The 16,600-nt window shown below is 41.3% G+C and overlaps 2 protein-coding genes across 4 annotated transcripts in view; one reads left to right on the top strand and one right to left on the bottom strand.

The window, feature by feature from the left end:
• SNX25 (sorting nexin 25) overlaps nucleotides 1-8,600 on the top strand; it is a 93,502-nt gene extending 84,902 nt beyond the window's left edge. For all 3 annotated transcript variants that reach the window (XM_053256496.1, XM_053256495.1, XM_053256497.1), the window contains 5 exons: nucleotides 298-415; nucleotides 1,690-1,756; nucleotides 4,371-4,552; nucleotides 6,352-6,452; nucleotides 8,008-8,600. In XM_053256496.1, the coding sequence (XP_053112471.1) occupies nucleotides 298-415; nucleotides 1,690-1,756; nucleotides 4,371-4,552; nucleotides 6,352-6,452; nucleotides 8,008-8,088 (549 nt within the window). In that variant the 3' untranslated portion in view covers nucleotides 8,089-8,600. The remainder of the gene's footprint in view (nucleotides 1-297; nucleotides 416-1,689; nucleotides 1,757-4,370; nucleotides 4,553-6,351; nucleotides 6,453-8,007) is intronic.
• Nucleotides 8,601-10,450: 1,850 nt separating this feature from the next.
• LRP2BP (LRP2 binding protein) overlaps nucleotides 10,451-16,600 on the bottom strand; it is a 30,188-nt gene continuing 24,038 nt past the window's right edge. Inside the window, exons 8-9 of the mRNA XM_053258706.1 lie at nucleotides 12,890-13,055; nucleotides 10,451-10,840 (exon numbers count right to left, since the gene is read on the bottom strand). Coding sequence (XP_053114681.1) covers nucleotides 10,775-10,840; nucleotides 12,890-13,055 — 232 coding nt within the window. The 3' untranslated portion in view covers nucleotides 10,451-10,774. The remainder of the gene's footprint in view (nucleotides 10,841-12,889; nucleotides 13,056-16,600) is intronic.

Raw genomic sequence — 16,600 nt, forward strand, 5'->3', positions numbered from 1 at the left:
AATAATAAATGAATAAGATGGATTCCTGCCCCAAAGGGCTCACAATCTAAAAAGAAACGTAGACACCAGCAACAGTCACTGGAGGTACTGTGCTGGGGGTGGATAGGGCCAGTTAAATAAATGCTAAATAAAAGAGAATCACCACATTAAAAGGTGCCTCTTTGCCCAGTTAGCAGAGGTTGTAGGGAGAGTAGAAATTACAGTTGATTTACAGTTGATTTAACCTCTTGTAGGGAGAGTAGAAATCACAGTTGATTTAACCAAGAAATCCATGCTATAATTCTATTCTTTGTTCAGGAAGAGGCTGAAGAGGATGATGATCTGTCTGACTATGGGGATGATGTGGATGGGAAACGGGATGCCCTTGCTGAGCCTTGCTTCATGCTGATAGGAGAGATTTTTGAGCTGCGAGGAAGTAAGCAATGAGCTTGTTTCTCAGTACACAGTGCTACAAACATAGGGTATTTCTATCTTAAGTGCATTTTTGTTTACTTTTAATATGGAAAGGGATGTGTTCTGTAGGAAGCCCAGTTGATGTTTATCTTGGCCTATGCGTAAAGTGCTTACCTACGTAAATATTAAACTCCTCACATTTAAATGCACCTATTGCATGAACATCTGCATGTAGCATTGCCAGAGAATGAAGATGTCAACTGGTGCATGCAGAACATTTTACACAAGTAAAACATTTATTTCATGACCATATCATATATAAAATGGGCTTTAGAACACCAGTTTCCTTATTAACCACATATGTAGTTTTTAGCATGAGAGCTATAGACTTTCATTTCCAGTCTCTTCAGATTCTAGGCTGCAGTGCTTTCATAACAATGCATTATGATTTATTTTAATCTGTGCTTGAGAGTAATAGAATGACTGGAAAGTGTTGAGAAAGATGGCAGTTGGTGGTGTTATCCATCTGGGGAAGTTGAGACTTGTGGCAGAATATGCAGGCTGACATTGTTTCTAAACATTAAAATCACAAAGGGCTTTCTTTCAATATATTGTCAGTGTTGTAATAAATGAACAGATGTCTTGAAATAGATAAGACTGGGGCAGAATGCAGAATACTATGCTTAAAGAAATTGAATGGAAACAATTCAGAACATTTTATAAAGGGGAACGTCAATCCTGTTTGTAATTATAAGGACCGGACACAGCATAAGTTGAATAGGATCTATACCACCAAATCATTTAGGCACTGGAGGTGTTGCCTGTCTTTTTACACACAAGTCGGTTATATCTACACCCAATAGATAGTGGGTGGTCTCAGGGCATAGTTGAAGGGTATATGATGCAGCCACCTTGCTGAAGCTAAAATTAGGTCTGGTCAGTACCTGGACTCATAACCAACCACCTGGGAACCTCATGTGTGCGTCGGGTTCTGTGATGGAAGAAAGGTGGGATATAAATGCAGTAAAGTAAATATCACTAATGTTGCTAATGTAATAGACTTAAGCCATCTGTAATCAAATGAAAAGCTGGGATAATAATTATTTTCTATGAAGTTGACCATTTTTGAACTGCCTAACCATATTATTGCTACTGAGTTGAAGTCACATGATCACTCTAGCACGAAAGAACTTGTGGTAGGGAGTGTAAATTGAGCGTAGCCATAGTTGAGTCATCCTCATTGTATGCTTGGCATTCACTTCTGTGTGCTCCTAATTGTTTTTGTTTTGTTTTTAGTGTTTAAGTGGGTGAGGAAGACACTAATTGCACTAGTTCAAGTCACTTTTGGAAGGACTATCAACAAGTGAGTGTTATATCTTCTCTGCTTCTAGAACTGTGTGAATAAGCTGCCTGATACATATACAGTTGAAAACACAGCTTGTAGTTAGTATGTTTGTCTTGCCATTTGTACAACAGGAGCATGAGTTTAACTTTTTTCTGAACAGTTTAATGTTAGAATTCCAGACAAGTGCTTCTCAGCTTGTTAGGGTCCTCTGTGTCAAACATCCCATAAAATCAGGGTGTGTACTCTGAACTATAAAGCAAACAAAATAAGAGTTTAAAATTCTGCATCAAGCTATCATCAAAGTTGGTGCCAAGTGAATTGGTAACCTGTATGAGTTTGCATTTATTTGCTGATGTATTTATTATATTTTTGTCTTCTAGTTATTGGAGGTTCTTTACTTCTGATCAGTCTGTGTTAGTATCAATAAAGATTGATTGATAGTTATTGGAGGCTGGGGGGAAAGAGTTGTACAAGGCACTAATCCACTTCTCGTTCTGAGATTTTTCCCCCCACCAAGTACCCCCTGCAAATTTTCAAACTGCAGCCTTAAGAAAAAAAGAGAGCTGAAATGTTCAAGATGCTGAACCGAGTATCAGATGCATATGCAGGAGGATTGGCTTTTAAATAAACCACCAGGGAGGAGACGCAAGCAGCAGAGACACTTGAGCTCTTCACAAGATTTTGAAAATGAAATTGACAAATTGCAGCACACTCTTCCCCATTGGTTGCAAGCTATTAAATTTTTATTTTTTTTAAAAAAAAAAGTGGCTGGCATCCTGACCAATACTGCATGCATACTTTTAGCAACAGGAGACATGCAGCACTAGCCTCAACACTAGTCCCCAGGTTTCTGAAGTGTGGGCAATCCTGCACAAGAGTACAGCTATTTCCGGAGCTCTCCCTGTGTAGGAATGTTACGGTGGAGGGCTATGTTTCCGCTGTTACAGCACACTTCCAGAGCACCAGGGAGAGCTCCTAAACTACTCACGCTTGTCTGCAAAAGTACCTGTGCTTCAGAAGTGCAGGGATTGGTGCTTTTTGCACACTGTTAGAAGCACATACACAATGTTAGTTAAGCTATCAGCCACTGAATCTTGTTTGCAGTTACTTTAGAACATACATAACCTTTAGTTCAACATATGAGCCTGTAGTTTGTGCAAATGGTGAATCTCTTAAGAGACTGTCACACTGGAAGCTACATTGGGGTCCTTCCAGACAAAAAGTGGCAAACTTTAAGAGAGAAAATAAACTAGTGTATAAAGGGGAACAGTGAATAGCAAGGGTTAATCAGGCAGTAAAATGAGGTTCCCTGTTCTTAACAAGGAAAGAGGGGATATAATTAAAAAAACACAAATAGCACATGGACACCAACTACATCACAATTCACACCTGAAAACATTGTGCTGCAGTTGCATTGGAGGGTCTTTTGGGGTGGGGGGAGCGGTTAAGGGGAAGAACATTGGGAAAGCATAGAAATGAAATTGTTTGAGAGGAATGTCCTCTGGATTCTCAGGAATAATGAGCAAGTGAATAGTGCTAATGCTGAAAGTACCCTTGGATTATTGGAATGATGAAATGTTTATTTTTCTAGGAGTGATAGATAGCCTTTCTTTTAAAGATTGGAGGAAAGTTTTATGATGGCACTTCAGTTCTTAAGTCAGCAAATGTTTTCTATTTCTGCACTACTGACACACAAAGAGAAAATTGGTGGGAATCTGTCACATTTTAGCTGTGTATGCTGTCATGCTGAAATGTTGACCAAATAACACAAGTTGCTCCATCACTCTTTTTAAAGCAGCTAAAATAGTTTTTGACCCTCAGAAATTTTGCAAACAAACCCAGGGAGGGAAGCCCCCCAAATAGCCTTTAATTTAAGTTGGATCATCTCTCTACCTCTGGTTCTTATGCACACGATGAAGATGGCATAAGCAACTTTGAATCTGAGATACAGTGGCTGACATCCTGAACAACACAGTGCACAGGTTAGGAGGGACGGACTGCAGGGCGTGAGAGCAATACTCACAGAACTCCCCCAGTCCCCTTGCGTATGTGCTGTGCCAAAGCACTGTTGCTGAGGATCAGCAACGTGTTAAAACTCCCTGCAACTACAAAAACTAGCCCATCAGGAGAGAGGTTCTAGCCCATTCCTCACCCTGCTGTGCTAGTTTCTCCTTGCGGAAAGCTTCTTATACAGGATCACATTAAAAATGTTTCCTCCCACCTGCAGCTTGATGTGGCACAGTTGATTATTCTGTAGCATATGCATTTTAGGCCTCACTTCTGTGGACTGAGAGGCTTTCTCTGGCTACTGTGTTACTACCCCTTTCCTAAATGAAGCCCAGTTCTAAGCTGCTTGTCCCTCCCTCCCATATTTTTAAATTTTACTCTTTTTCAGATTTTAAGTATTGTGGTTGCAAGGCAATGCAAGTAGCATTTAAACCAGTGCACGCCACACTCTCGACATGGAATATTGTAACTATGGTTATGTAGGTAAATGTCAAGTCCAAAGGAAACGACTTGTATTGTCTGAAGAGTGTTTTCTCCAGTAAGTTTGAAGGGATTAAGAAGAGCATGTCTGGTCTGGCGCAGTGCTAGAACTAATTCTTCTAAACGCCTCTTTCTTTCCCCCAAGGCAAATACGTGACACTGTAAATTGGATCTTCAGCGAAACAATGCTTGTTTACTACATTAATGTATTCCGAGATGCTTTTTGGCCAAATGGGAAATTGTCATCCAGCACAAAGCCCAGAAGTGAAGAGCAAAGCCAGGAGACAAAACAGAAAGCACAGCTAAAATTACTTGAAAACATTCCAGGTGACTACATCAGCCATGTATAATTATTCAGAATACAGAATGTAATTTAATAAAAAGGATCATCATCATTATAAACAGTATTTACCATTTATATAGCTTTAGAATGTTGAAGGACTATCACAAGTAGAAGAATTTCTTACCTTAACACACATACACACACACTCACGGTTACATATTTAACCTTTAAAGGGATCCATGACATCTACCAAATGTTATTCCCCATGGGGAAAGACTAGAACAGTTCTTTTCAAAATAAGTCAGGATGACATTTAGGTGATGGGGAGAGATAGCAAAAGAGGAGAATTAAAGAGACATCTTTCTGTATATTTGTTCACTGCTCCCAAACACTTTTAATATAAAAGGGCATTGCATCCATATTAACCCCTCTTGAACTTGTTCAGAAATGTAGTGTTTGGTTTTTAAAGATGGATAATTGGGCTCCAATTAATTTTAACCTTTTTGAAGTACTTCTTTTATATAATTTAGGTAAAATTGGTAATTTTCTCAATGACTTAAGGCAAATCTTGTATGCACAAATTTAATGAAGGAAGAAAAGGATCAACTTGTATCTAGCTTAGTTTTGTAAGTGTGGTATTTTTGATTCTATGTGTTTTTCTTAGCATGTGTGTGGAGGTGGTTTCTAAGAAAAAAGAAAACTATCAATTTCAAGGTGACAGTTAAGATTTTGGGGGTTTTAATCAAATTCTGTGATCTTACCTGGTATATAGAGCTGGTATGGACTCACAACTGATTTTTCCCCTTTGTCTCTCCCTCTTTTAATAAAAACCTACCATCTTTGTGGTTCACAGAAATCCAACCTAATGTTAATTCATACCAATTCTCACTTGAAATATAGTTTGATATAAAACTACTGACTGGGCAAGCTGTCTAGTGATATTTAAAAGAAAATTGCCATAAGGGAATTTTTCATCCTTAAATACATATGCTAGATAAGAGGACAAATAGATGAGACAAAAAAATAGACACACAGAATGAATAGATAAGACAGGGAAAGGCTGAAATAGGGAGCATTCTCAGGGCCAAAACTTAGATTAACCCTTACATTTCTTTAAATTGCCTATAGAGTGGGGATTTATCTCAAATGAGGTGCACAGGGTTAGGAAATGAAACCTACTCACCTTGTTTGGCTGTGCTCCATAACTTAAGTAATTTTTTCCAACCCTACGCAAATATAGAGAAAACTGCTTAAAATAGGAGAGAAAGGTGGGCTTCTCTCACTTCCTCTACATGCTCCTTTTGATATAAAAACAGACTCCCTCACCCACCCCTGCTTCATAGGCAGATAGGGCAAGCATGAACTTAACCGTCACTGCACCTCATGAAAATGTAACAGGGTAATTTATATCCCATGCTGAATATCTCCAGAAAAATAATTTCTTTTGACAAAATGCTGTTCTGCATTAAGAGTGCATTTGAAGAAGCTGTAAGGGTGATTTGTCTGAGTACTCCAAAGTGATAGCTGAACTATGACTGCAGGGGTGTAATAATTGCTACTATGCCTGCTAAAGCTGAATATTTGTTGGATGGTGTGCTCCCGAATGGATGTGAGTGGCAGATCACTCATGTCTTTAGAAAATGATAGTTAAGATTTAAGATCAAAAAGGAACCATAAGAGAAGCTGACCCACCCAAGCATTTTTCTCCCAGAACAATTATTTGAGATATCAAAACCCAGTCTGCTTCTTAAATTGCACCTCCCCATTCCTTTTTAAAATATATTTCTTCATACACTTTGTCAAATATTGTCACCAAAACCAGATTAAATAATGTCTCTTTCAGATACTTTACAGAGTCTTGTTGGACAGCAAAATGCACGACATGGTGTAATCAAAGTATTCAATGCACTTCAAGAAACCAAGGCCAATAAGCATCTTCTTTATGTGAGTGTTGAGCATATTACTTTGAGCTTCTGGGGTTTTACTTGTCTTTCTTCAGTCCTTAGAACTGGAATTATTGGTGTTGGCTTCTGGAACTCATCCTTTGCTTATAGAGTCCATCTACACTTATTGAATAATTGGCGGAATTTGTTGTTAACTAGAGATGAGTGAGCGACACTAAAGAAAATCTGTGGGGAAAATCCACGTCCTGAAATGTGGGGGCCATATTTTGCTAGAAGTTCTGTATGTTGCTAGCTAGATCCTGGCTGAAACTGATAAAATAGGCTAAGTCAGAGGGACTTACCAATTCCTGAGGTCTCTGCAATCATGCAAGATCTATGCAGGGGTCTTTAGGCAGGGGCGTAGCATCCATTGGACAAGCAGGGACAAATGTCCCTGGACCCAATGGATCAGGGGCTCCCCCAAGGAGATTGCCCCACCACTGCCCCTGTCCTGTCCTGCCCCACCGGGGCTGATCACCCCCCACACATGGAGCCGGAGGCCAAGATAAGAAGCAGCAGCAGGGCAAGGGCGGCGGTGGGGAGATGGCTGCCCTGCCACTTATGTCTGACATCAAGACACAGAGGCACACGCATGTTTTGCGCATGTGATGGGGGCCACCAACCTGGGTTTTGTCCCCTGGCCCCCGGGGGTCTTGCTACGCCCCTGTCTTTAGGTGTCAGCAAGCACTGAAGCAGATTGAGAATTCAGCCCTCCCCAGTGTTACAGGGGCACCTGGGAAGTAGGGTAGACCCAACTTATGGCATACACAAGGCCATTGAAACATACAGTTTTAGAGTTGGAGCTTTGGAGGACTCATACCCTGTGCTCAGTGCAGAAATCTGCTACAGCATCCAGTGTCAAACAGCTCTTATAGTTCAGGAATTCCTTCTAATGGCTAGCCTAAATCTGTTTCCTTGTCATTTGTCTTACTGGTTCTAGTCCTGTTCTCAAGAGTTTTAGTGCTTCTGTGCATGTGGGATACTTTCCTGGATACTCCTGCACTTGTGCTCTTTTTGTTCCCATATTAGCAGTACTTGCGATTTATTATCCAGATTTTAAGATTGAGACTGATTTTTTTTTTGAAAAAAGGACCAGTTATGGCACCCGCCTCCCAAACCATGACAGGTGAGGTTGCAGCGGACGGGTGAGCACTCTGGAAGCAGGCAGAGAGACAGCAGCGAAGGAGCTCTTCCCTCGGGCCCACCTTCCTCCCAAATGAGGCAGATCTGTGCAGCGGAAGCTTTAAAAGTAAAACAAAGTCAAAAAGTGGGAGAAATTGAGTCGCAAATGGGGTGAGAATTTCCCCCCAGGAAATAGAGATATGCTGCGCAATGTGGGACAGAGCCACCATCTATAGACTGCCAGCACATTCCATGCTTGCCACCACTGCTCTCTCTTCCGAAAGGGCAACTGTTGAGAGCCAGATAAGCAACCACACCCACATGATGGGGACTGGATTTGGCCCCAGGGCTTTCATGTTTTGATGTCCTTGACTATAGTTTTCAGTCCAGAAAAAAGATATAATCTCTCTCTCTCTCTCTCTTCCTCCCTCCAGGTATTGTTGGAATTGCTGCTAACTGAACTGTGTCCTGAGTTGCGAACTCATTTAGAGCAGCTTAAAGCAGCTCAGGTTTGAATCTGCACAAGTGAATTACTAGAGGAATGTCTGTTTTAATAATAGACATGAAATTTATTTCCCTCTTTTCCATAGAGGGCCGACTGAAGATGACTGATCATTTGTAGGATTATTTTTTCTTTTGAGCTTTACATGAAGTAAAGACTACTTGAAAACTGATGATTAGAGTAGGTAGAATGCCAGCACTGTGTAGTTTCTGGCTTTTATTTAACTTGTTATATGAATTACTCTGTTTAAGATGCAGATTGAACTGTAAATGTTGTTATAAGATGTAAGAGCTATAGACTATTTTAAACATTTATGAAAGGTATTTTGCTTTAGTGGTATACCAATGAATGTTGTACAGTTAATTTCTTGCTGAGGATAATGAACAGTCCTCTATTTTCTTGTGTATTGAAGAGCCTTGTTGTGCAATATATGTAAAGATATTGTGTAAATTTTATTGGTTTTTATTTTTACCAAAGATTTCCCATAGTTTGGAGCCTTTGTAAGCAATAAATAACAAAACTGGACTAGAGAGCTTCATTATTAAGCTACATTTACAGCTTGTGACTGCTTTTTCAGAGATAATTTAATTGGTGTCTCTGCAAACCTAGAGCTATGGTTATCCTGAAATGCACGTTGTGAATGCTCAGCCTTAAGCTATGTATAACTGACTTATCTTGCTGATAAGTTGGAGTTAAATCACTCATGTCCTCTTATTATCCAGGGTTGTTATCTTTAAATGTGTCCCCTTAAAGAGTTATCAAATCAATATCTGATTTTATACTGAGGGCTCTAGTTTACTCATTTTAAAACAAGGGCTACAGGCACTGATTATTTTTTGTTGGAGTCTGAATATTTTCTGAAATTTAACTTTATAATATAGTCAAGCTAAAGAGCGCAACGCTATTCCAGGCCTTGTATGTCTTGGAAACCTTATGGCTTCCTCCTCTAAATCTCGACCTACAAAAGGTACAGAAAACATTCCCTCCACCACCCTACTAAAAGTGCCATAAACAAGGGCCACTGCTTTCTGTGCATATGCGTCTTAAATCCCCTAACAGTTCAGAATGTGCCCACTACTGTCTAATCTTTGGGAAACTAGTTTTCTGTGTAGCAGGGAACTTCTAGAAAAGAAAAGGAGCTTTGTGGTAAGATGCCAAATACATACAGGTGAAACTCGGAAAATTAGAATATCGTGCAAAAGTCCGTTAATTTCAGTAATGCAAATTAAAAGGTGAAACTGATATATGAGACAGATGCATTACATGCAAAGCGAGATAAGTCAAGCCTTAATTTGTTATCATTGTGATGATCATGGCGTACAGCTCATGAGAACCCCAAATCCACAATCCCAGAAAATTAGAATATTACATGGAACCAAGAAGACAAGGATTGTAGAATAGAACAATATCGGACCTCTGAAAAGTATAAGCATGCATATGTATTCAGTACTTGGTTTGGGCCCCTTTTGCAGCAATTACTGCCTCAATGCGGCGTGGCATGGATGCTATCAGCCTGTGGCACTGATGAGGTATTATGGAAGACCAGGATGCTTCATTAGCGGCCTTCAGCTCTTCTGCATTGTTTGGTCTCATGTCTCTCATCCTTCTCTTGGCAATGCCCCATAGATTCTCTATGGGGTCAGGTCAGGCGAGTTTGCTGGCCAATCAAGCACAGTACACTGTATACTTTTCGGAGGTCCGATATTGTTCTATTCTACAATCCATGTCTTCTTGGTTCCATGTAATATTCTAATTTTCTGGGATTGTGGATTTGGGGTTTTCATGAGCTGTACGCCATGATCATCACAATTATAACAAATTAAGGCTTTATTTATCTCGCTTTGCATGTAATGCGTCTGTCTCATATATCAGTTTCACCTTTTAACTTGCATTACTGAAATTAATGGACTTTTGCACGATATTCTAATTTTCCGAGTTTCACCTGTACACATCCTGCTGCCGTACTCAATAGCACTACAGTGATGGCATTAATTTTATAAAGCCCTGAGTCCACAATTCACTTTGCTTGTATAGCACACAGTCCACATGCACCACTTTCCATCTATGAGTGCCAGGAATTAAATACTCAGCTGTCTTCACGCAGCTGCCCATTGGCATACCCCACAAGTAGAGGGCAATTAAACCTTACATTATGTGTTTATATGATATGCTTACTTTCAGTAACAGTGATTTACTACTTCTGTTTGAAAGGTTGCCTATACATCTTAAGAAATGTACTTTCCAACAAAGTTTGAAATGTAATGAAGGTTCAGTTGTTGATTCATCATGGCATATGCTTTTGAAACATTCAATTCATGAAAAAAAGTAGGAAAGGGGTGGCATTTTTTGGCAAAAGATTTCAGAAGTCATAACATTTCAATCCTGCATCTTTAATATTTGTAAGAGGCACTTAATAGTGAAAATCAAATTGGCTCAAGCTTTGATCATACAATGTAACAAAACTAAATTCAGAAATGCAGATGAATTTTGACCAATACATGATAGTTAGCCCACATTGAAAGAAACCCATATGGTGTTTCACTTCTAAATTAAGAACAAGTAAAAAAAGACATCAGGAAATTCTGTATCTAAGTCGTAAACCTTGTTCAGAATAATCATGATTTGTAGGATGCTAAGGGATAGTTGTCAAAAGTTATAAAGTGAAATTGCTGGAACTTGGTCAGATTCAAAATGATGATCTAAATTCTCCCATGATTAGCTGTCAGCTCAAGATCAGCAGCAGTATCAGGGTCTAGTCTGCATGCCTTAAAGACAAAGAAACAAATTACCAGAATAGGAAATAAGCTTTTATAAATGCATTGAAAATAATGGCAGAAATACTGTCAGTTTCTTAAAATAAATCTCTAAATACTCTAACTCTTTCATCAGAGACTGAAGTTTGGGCAGTATAGAAGTTTAACTAACTAACTAACTAACTAACAATACTCATGAATTCTTTATTTCCAGTTCCTTTTTTTTGAAATCCCATCTAAGATGGGTAAACAGATGTGACAGTGCTGCATAAGAATAGTAAACAATTGGACTACTGGGACAAGTCAATCAACACCATTTCCCTCACTGCTTGTTGCTGAATATACAAAAACAAGCTTATACAATCAGTAGAATCAAGTGGAAATGTTCTCCTGGATGGAAAACTATCACGTTTGTGAGCACTCCTGTGTCAAAGTCTATGCATATAGAAAACTAGCATGCCAGGGAGAAAGCTAGACTGAACTCTTGAGATATGCTAACTTTGCAAGTACAGAACACTTCTTCTTGCGGAGGATTCAAATCTTCTGCTGGAGTAGCCTGGCTCTAAGTTATCAGATACACCAACTTTTTAATTACTTGTGGTAGACATTAAAGTAATAGCATTTTCAAAGATACCATTTAAGTTTTTTTAAAAAAATCTTGTTCCGTGCCCTCAGAAAACTGATACACAAAGCTCAGTTGTTAATTGCTATAACTACCTCATTGAGTCCAGCTTAGTATCATCCAGTAGCGACTGATCTTTTTTATTTTTTTAAGTGACCCGCATACTGACGATATCCCACAGGCAGTTTCTGTATTGCCCAGGCTGCTGAGGCCATTGTTTTTTTAAGTCAATGTAGTTGTGCAAGAATGCTCTTGCACAAATACAAAAAAACCTGCACACATACATAATTAAAGGGGCATGTGTGAGCCTCACTTCCATGATCCTGCTATAGGAGAACCTAACCGGAAATAGTGCAAATTTGGAGAGTGTAATAGAAGCTATGGTTTTTGCTATCTGCAGCAAATTGATATCCTTGTTTCTATCATGTAAGGATGGAATCACATGATCACATCATGAAGTAAATTCTGAAATCGTAACAGTCAATGTGGAGGACACTTTTGAATAGGTGTCACCTGTATTGAGCTCCCTGTGCCTTACCAGACCAGTTATGGTGGTGCCATCCAATGTAGGTTGGACCTGACTTCCCTCATGAGGAAGCTGCCACAAGAGAATTGCAAAAATCACTGGCTGGTTTGGTGTGCAGTGTTTCATCACCAGAATGTTGCACCCTGAGGCGGCAGCAGACTAATAAGGCAACCTGCCACTGCAGAGAATGGGTAGCTGTGCAAGGAGCACATCCAGTTTTTCCAATTGTGAATGGGAGGAATGGCTGTAATGTTGCTTGCACAACTGCCTGTTCTCTATCTAGGGCCAGGGCTGTCTTACAAGTCTGCAGCAGTCCCAGGGCGCAGCAATGGAGCACTGTGCACCTTTTAACGTGGTGATTCTCTTTATTTAGCAGGGGGAGATTAACTGGCCCTATCCGCCCCCAACACAGTACTTCCAGTGACTGTTGCTGCTTTTTAGATTGTGAGCCCTTTGGGGACAGGGATCCATCTTTCTTTCTTTCTTTCTTTCTTTCTTTCTTTCTTTATTTATTTATTTATTTATTTATTTATTTCTCTGTGTAAAGCACCCTGAGCCATTTTTGGAAGGGCAGTATAGAAATCGAATAAATAAATAATAAAAATAATCATGTCAGCCACCACCTGCTATAGGGAGAAAAGAGTTGTGAGTTAACCCTTTCATACTTGTCATAAGTGCATACAATTTAATCTGGAGTGCAGCCAACCATTGTTACCATAAGAGACATCTTCACTCAGGCAGCTGAACAAATAGCACTTCTACAAGGCCATCTGTACTTAATTTTGTCTTGTAAATAAATCTGCTGCAGGTTCTAGTTATAATGCAACAGCAGAGGAAGGAAGGTGGAGGGGAGAAGTAAGCCTCAAATCCAAATAGTTCAGTTCAAAAAGAGTTGAGGGCATCACAAACTTACCTTGGAATAATATTTGTGTGCTTCTGCTATATCTTTGTGTGTTCCAAGGCCAAGGTGGAGGCATCTAGCCAAATAGAAAGAAGCTATCGCAAGCCCTCTAGTTACATAAAAAGGAAGGCAGTCTGTTGTCTTTGCTATCTTTTCAACATCATCATTCTCTGCAACTCTGTTGTAGGATTCACAACACAAGGGAAAAGGTGAGTATTTTTTAGAACAGATAGAAATAGTTCATAGAACTAAAGAGTTTGTGCCCACTTCAATGGACAGTTGAGAATTTTGTACAGCTGTCCAAATCCAATGGACACTTGTACAAAAATACCAGATCCATAGGGAATGGTCCCAATATTTACATGACTGGGTTACCAGCATATTGCGTTCCAGTGCTGCACACTGTTTCATTTTTAACATCATAAACAGTTATTCTTAGAACAGTCAGTATACGAATGGCAATCACTAGTTGTTCAAAACTAGTAGAAATATTTGCTCATCTCTAGAGCAGTGGTTCCCACCCTGGGGCGCCTCCAGATGTTGCTTAACTACAACTCCCATCACCCCCAGCCACAATAAATTGTAGCTGGGGCTGTTAGGAGTTGTAGTTCTGGAGGCCCCCAGGTTGGGAACCACTGCTCTAGAGGATGCCCGAGAATATATTTTTGGATAGCAGGGATTAATAGCTGACATGATGCACTGTATTCTATTGCTGGAATGCTGCAGGTGCGTAAGGCAGCCTCAGTGCTGTTCGATTGTGCAAGCAAGCAGTACTTCCACAGTTTCCTCCATTGCAGCAAATGGGGAACACTGCGGCAGTGCTGCTTGCACAACTGCTAGTTCTGAACATCAAAGAGTCATATTGAACTATTCTAAATAGTGGATTATATACCATGCCACATGCCATGCATGGAAGGGGAATGCGTGAATGTGGCTTCTGCAGCAGCTGAGAGCCCATCCCCACTGCTTGTGAGGACAAGGGCTCCTGTCTGCATGTTAAGCCATAAGTTTTCACTCCTATGCTGTACCTGCCATCAGGAATAATGGGAGGAGTTGCACAGGAGTGATAATGCATGGGTTAGTGCTCATGAAGATGCCCCTGTTCCCGCCAACATAGAGACAGGCTCTTGGCTGTTGCGGGAACTGTTTATGCGCATACCCCTTCTATGGGTGACTGACTGAGTGGTATGTACACCACTAACAACATATACAGTCTATGGTAAAATCCACAATCATAAAGGCAAAAAAAGTTTGTGTCATTTTAGATTTTAGATTTGTGAAACGAAAATGACATTTGTGTCATTTCAGATTTTAGATCTGGGGACCAGGGATAGATTGGGACTTCTGTTGGTGTATTGATCACCCCGCTGCCCAACAGAGTCCCTAACTGAACTTGCGGACTTGGTCTCGGGTTTGGCGCTGGGAGTCCCCCAGGCTTATGGTGCTGGGGGACTTCAATATCCACTTCGAGACCAGGTTGTCTGGTGCAGCTCAGGAGTTCATAGCGGCCATGACAACTATAGGCCTATCCCAAGTGGTCTCTGGACTGACACATATTGCTGGTCATACTCTTGATCTGATCTTTGATTCTGATCAGGGTGGTGTTCCGTGGGTGGGGACTCCTGTGATTTCCCCATTGTCATCGATGGACCACTATCTGGTTAAGGTCGGACTCACAGTTGCGTCCCATCTCTGCAGGAGTGAGGGACCTATTAGAATGGTCTGTCCAAAAAGGTTATTGTATCCAGTCGGATTCCAAGAAGCCTTGGAAGGATTTAATGTTGGCCCTGTCGGCAATCGGGTTGATGCCCTGGTGGAGAATTGGAATAATCAGCTCACCAGAGCAATAGACATGATCGCTACTAAGCATCCTCTCCGACCCACTTCAAAAATGGCTCCTTGGTATACAGAAGATCTGCAGGAGCTGAAGTGGCAAGGTAGACGACTGGAGCGCAAGTGGAGGAAGACTCGACTCGAATCCGACAGATTGCGACACAGAGCACATTTAAAGATCTATGCTCTGGCTGTACATGCAGCAAAGAAGTGTTTCTTTTGTGCCCATATTGCTTCCGCAGGCTCTCGCCCAGCAGAACTATTCAGGGTTGTGAGGGGGCTAGTAGGGCCCTTTGCTCCCCTGAATTCAAATTTGGAACCATCAGTTACCCGCTGTGACACTTTTAATAAGTTTTTTGTGGACAAAGTCTCTCGTATTTGGGTCAATCTAGATTTAGACTCCACAGTTATCGCAGTGTCAGATGCAGAGGTATCCAGCAACTCCTCTTGTGTGGTTAGGCTGGATCAATTTCAGTTTGAGGATGTGGACAAGCTGCTCGGAATGGTGCGTCCTACCACCTGTCTGCTTGATCCTTGCCCAACGTGGCTTATAATATCTGGCAAGGGGGTTGTTGTGGAGAGCCTGGTGACAATTATAAATACCTCTCTGAGATGCCTCTTTGTTTAAAGGAGGCAATTATTAGACCTATTCTTAAGCCTGCCTTGGACCCCTCAGAGTTTAGTAGCTCCAACCTCCCATGGTTGGGCAAGGTGACTGAGAGAGTGGTGGCCTCCCAGCTCCAGGTGGTCTTGGAGGAAGCTGACTATCTAGAGCCATTTCAAACTGGTTTTCGGACAGGCTATGGGGTGGAGACTGCCTTGGTCGGCCTGATGGATGATCTCCAATTGGGACTTGACAGAGGAAGTATAACTCTGTTGGTCCTTTTGGATCTCTCGGCGGCTTTCAATACTATCACCCATAGTGTCCTTCTGGAACGTCTGAGGGAGTTGGGGGTGGGAGGCACTGCTTTGCAGTGGTTCCACTCCTTCAGTACCTTTCTGGCAGATCCCAGATGGTGTTGCTTGGAGACTGTTGCTCTTCAAAATCTGAGCTTTTATATGGGGTCCCTCAGGGCTCCATACTGTCTCCAATGCTTTTTAATATCTACATGAAACTGTTGGGAGAGATCATCTGGAGATTTGGTGCTGGGTGTTATCAGTATGCTGATGACGCCCAAATCTATTTCTCCATGTCAACATCATCAGGAGAAGGCATAGCCTCCCTGAATGCCTGCTTTGAAGCAGTAGTGGGCTAGATGAGGGATAACAAACTGAGCAGGGGCGTAACTAATATTAGGCAAGGGGAGACGGCTGCCTGGGGGCCCCCACGCCTCGAGGGGCCCCCCAGAGGCAAGTCACATGACTATATATTGTGAAGTAAGTGTGTGTGTGTGTGTGTATCAGCGAGGGGCCCATTTTAAAATTTTATCTCTGGGCCCACTCCAGCCTTGTTACGCCCCTGAAACTGAGACTGAATCCAGACAAGACGGAGGTACTTATTGTGTGGGGTCGTCACTTGGGAAGCGATATTGATCTACCTGTTCTAGATGGGGTCACACTTCCTCAGAAGGAACAGGTACACAGTTTGGGAGTGCTTCTGGATCCACACCTTTCCCTGGTTCCCCAGGTTGAGGCGCTTTCTATCAGCTTTGGTTGATATGCCAGCAGCATCCGTTTCTTGAGGTTCATGATCTCAAAACAGTATTACACTTGTTGGTAACCTCCAGACTTGATTACAGCAATGTGCTCTGTGTGGGGCTGCCATTGTACACAGTCCGGAAACTGCAATTAGTATAAAATGCGGCAGCCAGGTTGGTCTCCAGGTCATCTCGAAGAGACCATATTACTCCTATATTACAGGAGTTGCAATGGCTGCCAATAAGTTTTCGG

Source organism: Hemicordylus capensis, chromosome 5 (assembly GCF_027244095.1).
Source record: "Hemicordylus capensis ecotype Gifberg chromosome 5, rHemCap1.1.pri, whole genome shotgun sequence".
Lineage (NCBI taxonomy): Eukaryota > Metazoa > Chordata > Lepidosauria > Squamata > Cordylidae > Hemicordylus > Hemicordylus capensis.